At 43.5% G+C, this 10,369-nt stretch overlaps 1 protein-coding gene across 1 annotated transcript in view; it reads right to left on the bottom strand.

Moving 5' to 3' along the window:
• The window catches only part of Tmem35a (transmembrane protein 35A), an 11,045-nt gene extending 3,765 nt beyond the window's left edge, over positions 1-7,280 (bottom strand). The window contains exon 1 of the mRNA XM_021188136.1: positions 6,881-7,280. Coding sequence (XP_021043795.1) covers positions 6,881-7,000 — 120 coding nt within the window. The 5' untranslated portion in view covers positions 7,001-7,280. The remainder of the gene's footprint in view (positions 1-6,880) is intronic.
• Positions 7,281-10,369: the final 3,089 nt, after the last annotated feature.

Genomic DNA, 10,369 nt, shown 5'->3' with positions numbered 1-10,369 from the left:
GAACTCACTCTGTAGACCAGGCTGGCCTCAAACTCAGAAATCCGCCTGCCTCTGCCTCCCAAGTGCTGGGATTAAAGGCGTGCACCACCACGCCCGGCTACAAAGCTTTTCAAAGAAGAATGTCTAAAGACTAAAATTGGAGCTTCTGAGGGATGAACAAAGGGAACAAAGTAAATTTCTGGGAGATTCTCCAGTATCTTCAGGTCTCAGAACTTTCAGATATGCACTGAATAGCTTCTCCAGATTCCCCACCCTCCCCAGCATCAATCACTTAATATTGCGAGGGCTATACAGAGAAACCCTGTCTCAAAAATCCAAACCAAAAAAAAAAAAAAAAAAAGAAGAAGAAGAAGAAGAATAAGAATAGATTCTTAGCTGGGCAGTGGTGGTGCACACCTCTAATCCCAGCACTTGGGAGGCAGAGGCAGTCAAATCTCTATAAACTCAAGGCCAGCCTACTCTTAATAAAATGAAACAAACACAGACAAAAGAGTAGCTTCTTATCTATGATTTTCTGAAGCCTATCAGCAGGCATCCTCCTGTCCCTGGAACCATACCCAGAAGAAACCTGATTTCCAGCAATGAGAATCCAATCAGGGGCCTCAGACATGCAGCTTGGTAAATGGTGATCCCTTTTTGCCTCCCCCCCCTCTTCTTTGTCAAGAGAAAATGTGGGCAAGGCACCAAATCTTTAGTTCTAAGCTGAGCAGATACACATAGGAGCTATTACCCATGACTCCAGTGGAAGACTGTATGATTTATTCGAGCTAGGATTATAGGGAGCCTTTATTCTTCCTGTTGTGGAGAGGACAAACATCAAAAGACTCCTGCCAGTACCAGCTCCTTTCTTAATGTGTACTGCAGGCCACCTCATGTCTAGCAAATGAACAGTCACGTGTCTTGAATCTGTAGTAACTGATCTCTAAAAACATTAATGCTATTGATGACAGGTGTAAAGAAAGCCACCTGACTCACTTTCCCCCAAAGCTGCCACAATTTACTTTTTTTATATCTGGTTTCCTTCAAATGAAACAGAACCCGAAACCATAGTTTCCTTGAAGGGCAAACAAATGGGAAACAGAAGTGTTTAGTCAAATGCTTCAAATCTCTTCAAAGGCCATCAGGCAGCACTATCCTTGTACCTGCATTTGTTTTATCGCTTGGATAAAATGGCTGGTAGTGTATTGCCTCAGTTTCCCCTTTTATGTTAGATGAGCGTTTTGGAAATTTAATCAAAGATTCACAGTACTGTATCTTCAACTGAAAGTAAAACACACACACACACACATACACACACTTTATGTGAAGCACACAATGAGAAATCTTTACTTTTGTAATCTACAGTATCCATTTTAATAATATCGATTAAGTCAAGCAGGTCCATCCTTTTGGTATGAAAACATGATTCAGAAAAGAGTTTTTAAAAAAAAAAGCACATCAGACTTTTCTTTACTCATCCCCTTATTTTCTCTTTTCATTTATTCTTTATAACAGGCCAAGGCTATGATCTCATTTTAGTGACATTAAACTTGAAAAGCTAGCTCAAGAATGTCAAATAATAATCACAATAATAACCGACCTTAATCAGCTAATAAGACAAAACAGGAATAGAGGGTAAGGAGTTTGATCCTCTTTAGTTCATTTATGCCAACTAGTTGAAAGAAAAAAATGGGCTAGTAGATTATATAATATATGTATTTAAAGTGAAGAAAACAGATGTAACTATTTTATATTGTTAGAAATCAGGACAATAAAATTACCCTTGAAAGGGTAGTAACAACTGAGTGCTGGTTGTCTGCTAATGAGTACATACTTACATGGGAATATTCTGAACTTTTCCGTACAGTTATGCCGTATGTGTATGTGTGTGTGTGTTGTACTCCAATACAATTTACAGAGAGAATTACATGAACGTGGAAGTGTGCACTGACAAAAATATATTTTGCCTAAAAGTCTCAGCCTAGTTACTATCTTAGACCACAGAAAACCTACACAAGCTGCAAAATTTGCTGACTCACGTATGAGTTTCATGAATTTTTGTAGGAAAAAAAAGCCACCCGTGAATCATAGAGCATTATCTGAATGCAACAAAAAGCTCATCATGTTTAATTGCTAACTATTCACATGAATGATAAGTACCTTTTCAGAGATGCTGCTTGCCATTGTCATTAATGGCTCCCTAAAGAGGTCTCTAACAAACCTGATCCTATTAAGCAAAGGGGATCCTGTCCACAATTGCTTCTTAGAACAAGTGAATCTGTCCTCTACTGTTAAGTCAAAATCACTTAGAAACAAAGTCAGATGTTGGCCGACTGAGAGTCAACAAGATCCCAGTGGCAGCTTTGATGAGATGTGTATGGTTCAGCTTGTGTGGCTGTGTGAACCAAGCAAGTCACATCACATCTCAGGGTCTATTTTCTCTCTAAGGGAATAGACACACTGCACCACCTCCAAGAAGTCTAAGCATCAGTGAATTACTACCCTATTACCTAGTTGGAAGGCAATTAATGGCACTGATTGGAAGCATAAAAGATTGCCCGTGGACATTAAATAAACTGCACAAACATGTTGGGAATGTCTCACTAGGCTTGCACAAATAGGGGAGTATTTAACTAACTACAGATAACCAGATTAATAGAATCAATAAATCTTTTCTATGAGGGGATGGAAAGAACCAGAGACTTGCCCCATGGTCCCCAGGGTCCAAATCCTTTGGCTTCTTTGTGACAGGATTTTGGTGTTTGCTTATTAATACATGTGTGGTCTCCTGGATACAACCACCACTACAGAAAGCTGGATCCAAATTGCATGCAAGTTATTCATCCATATACCCCCAGTCACTGCACAGGAAACTGCTTAGCAGCATCTGTAAACATTGTCTCCCAATTCAAGTGAACTAATGAGGCATTCAGTCAAGGGAGTCTCCGATCATGCAGGAGTCACTTGGGATATAGAAGACTATAATAACACTTCCTTAATCTGGGGGAGGTATGAGCCAACACATAGCAAATGGATTATTCAGAGATACATATGCTAATTCTCTAGAAGACTCACTGTGCAATACACAGCAGCAAGTGGATTTTCAGTATTATCTGATTGCATAAAGGTCTGCTCACAAGGGCACATGAAAGTACATTTTGTTCTTCACACTTGATTCTAGCCCCTTAAATGACTATTCAAATTAGTTTGGAAACCACTGCATAAAATAGAATCAATTATCACCATCATCTCACCCAACACTTTCCTTGAACACCTACTGTAGCAAACACTGTAGCAGACATTATAAAAATGCTGTCTCGGTTAATGTTTACAACCCTTTGAGGTAGGAATTCTTATTTCCATGTTACAAATAAGGAAACTGAGATGCCAAGAGTGCCAGAATTCTAACTCTGGCTTGTAGGAATCCAAACCCTGCACTCTTCCTATTAATACTTCCTGTATTCTCCAGTAAGGCCAGGAGAAAATTTCATGGTATTTTGTTTGGTTTTTTTAGCACTTTCTCTAGTTATTCTTCAAAGAGGGAATCATATCTAAGATAATATAATAGCTCTATCTATCTACTATCCATCTGTCATCTATATATCATCTATCTATCTATCTATCTATCTATCTATCTATCTATCTATCTATCTATTGAGATGGGGTCTCTCTATGTAGCCCTAGCTGTCTTGGAACTTACTATGTAACCCAGGCTGGCTTCACAGAGATTCACTTGCCTCTGCTTCTTAAATGCTGGGATTTAAAATGTGTACCACAGGCCTAGCATATAGTGGCTTTAAAATAAAGATAAAAATAGACAAATGCAAAAATATAAATTTGAAAAATTGGCTCAAAAATAAAGCCTCAAAATAAAGGTTTGGGAATTGAACCCATGCAAAAGAAAAAGGACGAAGAATGTGTCAGGTATTTTAAAGAGTTGGCTGTAGGTTCTACCAACCAAAACAATTCAATGACCTTTTATGCACATGGTTTCTAATCTTTTGTCTGATAATAGCTTTTCCTGTGATTTTTGATAAATCATTAAATCTGCTGTACTCCAATTATCCATTAGTAAAGTGCAATGGTCTAATAAGATAAATCTACCTCACAGATATGTTCTAAATAAATAATCTTAAAACTATACCACCACCAGCAGCTTGAAGTCTTATGAGAAATACCACTGCAGCCAATATATGACTAACTCCACTAATGCGGAGAAATCACTCCAAGATGGGAAATAGAAAAGTCTAGATAATCACTCCATCTGTCCTAAATTTGTTGTTCTGAAGGGCTATTGACCTCCTCTCAGAAACAAGAGATGGCTCATGAACTGCATAATCAAGAATAAACCAGAGAAGACTAAAGAATGGAGATGAGGCAATGCTACAAATGACTGATTTGACTCATTCATTCATCCATCTATCCCACAAATAGACATAGATATTTATATATTCTTATAGATATTATTTTTGGCTAATAGATACTACTTTGGAGAATATATGTATATTTTGCCTCAGGCTATGTACCTCAAGCTAACCTGAAACTTCTAAGTCTCCAGCCTTTGCATGCTGAGTGGTGTCCACAATATATACTAAGCACACTTTGTTCAAGAACTGAATACTGCCTTCCTTTTATGTGGGCTCCAGATTAAAGCTGGGACAAACCTGGGCACTATGCAGTGGGCCCTATGTCAGAAAACCATCACCAGCCACAGCCTGGCACTCAGTGTAGGAGAAGACCCTGGAAAAGAGCAGTCTGGAATTCCTCTATAAGTTTCAAATCACTGTGGCATCTACCTGCCAGTTAGATAGTATTTCTACCCTTCCAAAAGCCCCATAGACAGAAACACAGAAGCAAGCTAACACACACACACACACACACACACACACACACACACACACTTTTTCCCTACTGCTCTGTTAGATTATACCAATTTAATTCCTTTTCTGTTTCTGCCAGGAGATCTTCAGGCTTGTTTTCCCTTGCTTTCATTCGGCTGCCATAGACAGGTCCACTCCCTAGGAAGGAGCTCACTCTAAACCCATTTGTGCCTAGTACTCTTCATGAGCTCCTGCCAAGCTGGGAGGAAGCTTCCCGGTGGTGACTCCATCTTAGTCCAATTGCCTGCAGAGTGTGATCCTGTACTTAGGATGCAGCTTGGGGGGGGGGGGCTTTAAAGCAGCTGGGCAAGGTTCAGAGTGCAGGAAGCCCAGTGAGGAAAGCCATGTTCCTAAAGCAAAGGAAGGCTTAAAATACCTCTGGTACACAGGCGCAAAAGTATATATATAAACGGACATGTGAAAAGTAAAGCAAGAGCACATTCGTGGATTTAACATCGAACACTTAAACTAGTCCAGGCAAGACAAAAGCAGAAAAGCATTTCTTCACCGCCCCTTCCCTGTACTTCAACCTCTTTGAGCCCTTTGGTGGCTTTTGCTACCTCACCCTACCCCCCCTTCCCCAAGGCAGGCAGCCTTGGCTACTTCTTTTGACCTGCTTTCAATTCCATCTGCTCTAGCATACTGGAGGAGGGGAGATGAGAAGGAGAAGCACATTAGGATTTGCCACTGGGGCTAGCCCTAAGCCATCCTCCCCCACCCCGGAGTAATCCTGTGGTAAGGGAGAAGCAGACCGCCCAAGCCAGCGCTGTGTGCAAGTATTTTCTGAACATCTCCAATCTGCCAGACTTCATCCTTTTGCAGCTCATGTTGAGGGACCCTGGGAGGCTCCGCAGTGGGCTCTTGGAGCGCGATGAATTCCTCTCGGTGTCTGAGGCTATTCCTTCCTGCCTCAGCCCTAAAGGAGAGACCCTCTTGCCTCTTTTCTCTCTTTCTTCTCTTCCTCCCCTAAGCTCATTTCCATCTTGACCTTGAGAGCCCAGTAGTGTGCGCTTGCCCCCATGGCTGGCAGGCACCCTGCCAAAGGCTTCTTGAAGCAGGTTCCCTGCAACCCGGGCGGGGAATGGGCAAAGTGACAGGGGCGGAGGTGAGAGACCGAAAGTGCTGGAAACAGCTCTTGCTATCTCTTAGTACTCCACTACATAGGTCTTCCTCGCACCCAACTGGGGAAGGTAGCCCAGCCCCCAGTTTGCAGAGCTGTTTTGGCCAGTCACCTTCGGGCATTCCAACTCTGCAGAGAGGAAACCTGCAGAGGGCCTGGCTCTGGGCACTCACGGGAGGCATGGTAGGAATTACAGACGGTACGAACAGACTTGAGAAATTCTGTAGATTAGCCCCCACACAAGATAAAATAAAGCATCCAGCTCTCTTTCTCTAGGGAAGGGGCAGAAGCAGAAGATGCTCAGTAACCTTTATTTGGGGCAAGACTGCTTTGTCTCCAAGATCCAGATCATACCCGGGTGCCTAAAGGAATACTGTCAGCTCTGCACATGGGATGACGAAGAGTACCTAGTCAGCTCCTACAAACTGCTAGCTTTAGGAACCCGTCTTCCCACCCCACCCCCAGCTCTTCCTCTCTTTCCCCTTTGTTCCTCCCTAAAATAGATAAACTCTGCCTCCGTAAACTCTTAGCTTAGAGGGAAGGACTCAGACTTGTAGACTGGTTGTGCCTGGGACTTGGGGCGTGTGCTGGGAAGGACAGGCTCACGGATGACAGGTGCTACGCAGGTCTCAGCCTCCTGTTTGACTTGAAACTGGGGGTCTTTGCTGGGCAGCCCCTCCCCCAACCGGCATGCAGTGGCACCAAAACAGTTGCTCCCAGCATAGCCCACAAAGAAATTGCTCTCGGTCCAGCTGTTCCTTCCAAGCTGCAAAGTTGTTAGGGAGGAGGGTCCGGGGTTGGGGGAAGAGGTTAAGGGAAAGGCATCGAAGCGGAGAAAGAAAGGAGAGGTTGTCACAATCCCACAGTGGAGCGCTCCTCGTTGCTCCTTTACATCACTCACCATCTCACTGTAGGCATCCTTGCTGAGCCTGGGGGTCAACTTGATGGTCCCCATGAAAACAAAGAAGAGTCCCAGGGCCACTGAGAGGGCCATGATAGTTATGGTTCGTGGGGATGCCATGGGGTCACCAAGGCAGGTCCCAACTAATCCCTCTGCTTTGCGCAGCCCGGCTGTCAAGGCGCAGGCAGTTAGCACAGGGAGAGCTAGAGGCACGCTGCGGAGGCAGCAGAGAGAATGACAAAGGGAGAGGAGGGAGCTAGAGAGAAAAATTGAGAGATCGAGATTCAACGACTCTCACTACAACAATCGCTGGGTCCTAATGCCCTACGCTCGCACCTCCCTGCATAAAGGACGGTGCCAAAGTTAAAAGAAGCCCTGAAGTGAGAGGGAAACTTCCAACTCCGAAGTGCAAAGAAGGCAATGTGTGCCTCGGGTTCGGCCCCAGGAATGAGGAGTTTAGAAAGATGTCTTTGCTACTATTTCCCCAGGTGCACTTTTAATCACCCTCACACCTACCCTTTCGTTATCCACTCCCCCTTTCAAACCTCATCTTTTCCATCAATCAAGCCACCAGTCTTCCCGAAGTCATTGGTGTCAACACTCAGGGAGAAAACTGCAAGCCCTACCTGGTGATTCAAATTTGGAATCCCAGTATTCTGATGACTGGGGCTGGAGGATGTGACTCCTGGGCCAGCCTGGGCTACACCGTTAATTCAAGGCTGCTCTGGACTACTGTCTAAAAGCCCTTCTGAAAAAAAAAATCACACACACACACACACACACACACACTCACACAAAGAAAAGTTGTAAAACCATAAAGTTCTCAGGATTGACCATAACCAAAGAAGGCTTTGTCTTCTCCTAAAAAAAAAAAAAAAAAAAAAAAAAGTTATGGTTCCCATTGCTCAGTAGCTAACCCTTAGGCTTTACATTCAGTATTCAAAAAAATTTCACATGGGGCTAGCTGGAGACAGAGGGTTCATAGGGTTCATAGGGTACCTGCTATACTAACCTCCCCTCCTCTTTTCATTTTGATCCTGTCTCTCAAAGATTTATCTTTCAGTAGGTCCCTGTGTCAGGTGCCATCCATTACCTACCCACTCACTGCCCCATCCTATCAGAGCCTCCCCATTGCCCATATTCCTGTCACTCCTTCTCCTTCTCCTTATTCTTCACTGTCATTCAACCTTGGCATCGATGTCACCTCCTCCATAAAGCCTTTCCTGATAGATACCCAGCTGGATAAGACTTTTTTTTTCCTTCGATGATCTATTACAAAAACCAGTGTTTATTGAGTGGTTCATAGGGGCAAGAAACTGCCCTTGTATTAATTCACTTAGCATGTATAGCAATACTGTGAGCTAGGTATGAATCCTCATTTATGATTGGGAACATCAATGCCAGGCAGGATTCAAGTGACCAGACAGCTATGTCTAGAGGCCAGACTCAATTGATTTTGTTAAACACATGAAGTCTTTGCTTATTCTGGAAAGGGGTAAAATGAGCACCAGAGCCTCTAATAAGATTTGTTGCTCTATTGCCCAAAAGTGTGTTTAGAGGTTTCGTACATGGCCAGTGTAGAACTCACACTGAAAATGAATGGGGAGATGACACACCAGGATCGTGAAAAGCCTTATAAGCTACGCAAGAATGGCCAGTGGTCAGCGGGTGCTGTGTTTCTTTGTCAGAGCAGAGGGACATTGGGCAAGCTGGGTGGTGACCACTCCAGGTGAGACTACATCTCACCCCAGAGAGACAAGCATGACTCCGGTGGCACTGCTCAGGCACGGAGGTGAAAAATCTTGAGGCTTGTACTTTGCTTTCTGTTGCTATCCAAAACATTGAGATCAAAAGTGACCTGGAGAGGACAGAGTTGATTTCAGTTTATACTTTATAGCCTATCATTGAGGAATGTGAGGGCAGGAACTAAGGCAGGAGACTATAGCCAGGAACTGAAGCAGGGACCTTAGACAGAAGCTCATCACTAACTGACTCCTTTGCCCTACTTGGTTACCTTCATTGTACAAGCCAGACAACCTGCTCAGGGGGGACACTGCCTGCAGTGGGCTGGGTCTTCCTCTATCAATTTACAATAAAGAAAAGGCTCTACATATGTACCCACAGGACAATCGACCTGAGACACTACTTAAAGGTTCCTTCTTCCCAGATGTGTCAAGTTGACATCCAAGAGTAGCCTACACAAGTCTCTACTCTCACTAGACTTAAAGGACTCTTTCCATCCTAGTCGCCAATCCTTAATACTCCTCCCACCTAACCAATCCAAGTTGGGGTTCTTGGTTCCTGTTTCCAGAAATCATCAGGAAGATGACTTAAGAGGATTTCATTGTTCAAAGCCATCCTAAGCTACATAGTATATTTCAGACCTACCTGGGCTATAGTATATGACTCTGAAAAACAGACAAAGAAAATGTATTTTGAAGAAGAAGAAGAGGAGGAGGAGGAGGAGGAGGAGAAGGAGGAGGAGGACAGGAGGAGGAGGAGGAGAACAGGAGGAGGAGGAGGAGGAGAAGAGGAGGAGGAGGAGAAAGAAGGAGGGGGGAGGAAGGAAGGAAGGAAAAAAGAAAGAAAAAAGAAAGAAAGAGTAAACACTACAGAATTAGTACAAATTCCTTTCAAGGCATGTTCCCTAGTCCCAATATCATCCCAGACATTCCTCCTTCCCATCCACAGATGTAATGCTTCCCTTACTCATTACTGTGATAAAATACTGGAGAAAAGCATCTTAAGGTACTGGGCAGGACTATGAAGTAGCCGGTCATATTACGTCTAGAGTCAGGAAGCAGAGACTGAATGATGATGATGATAATAATGATGATGATGATGATGCTCTACTTAATTTCTCCATTTTTTTTCTTTTCTGGGCCTCCAGTGCATGGAATAGTTTCACATACTTCAGTTGTGTCTTCTGTCCTCAGTTAAAACTTTCTGGGGGCTGTGCAGATAGGTTAGTGGGTAAGGCACTTGCTCTACATGCATGAAGACCCGTGTAGTTCCTGGGCACATATACAAAAGCCAAGCATGGCAACACACACTTGTGACCCTATCATTATATGAGGAGCATAGGAGGCTGATGGGATAAGAAAGGCCAGGATATTTGGAGGCAGGTAGATCCTGAAGGGATTGCTGGTTGTCTGCCTAGACAAAATGGTGAATTCCAGATGCAGTAAAGACTATTTCAAAATATAAGGCAGAAAAAGCCGATGGGAAAGATATTCTGACATCACCCTCTAGCCTCCAAGTATACCCACACAGGCACTTATATCACACATGCATGCATACTTGTGCAAGTACATGCACATGCGTGCACATGCACATACACACACACACACACACACACACACACACACACACACGCACCACAGAAAATGAAAAGAACAACATTAGAAACAGCCCAATAGACACACCTAGAGGTGTGTTTCTATGGCGATTCTAAGTCCTGTCAAATTGATAATGGTTAACCATGACAAC

Source organism: Mus pahari, chromosome X (assembly GCF_900095145.1).
Source record: "Mus pahari chromosome X, PAHARI_EIJ_v1.1, whole genome shotgun sequence".
Classification (NCBI taxonomy): Eukaryota; Metazoa; Chordata; class Mammalia; order Rodentia; family Muridae; genus Mus; species Mus pahari.
The sequence above is the reverse complement of the archived record's forward strand: the minus strand, read 5'-3'. Positions and strand labels throughout refer to the sequence as shown.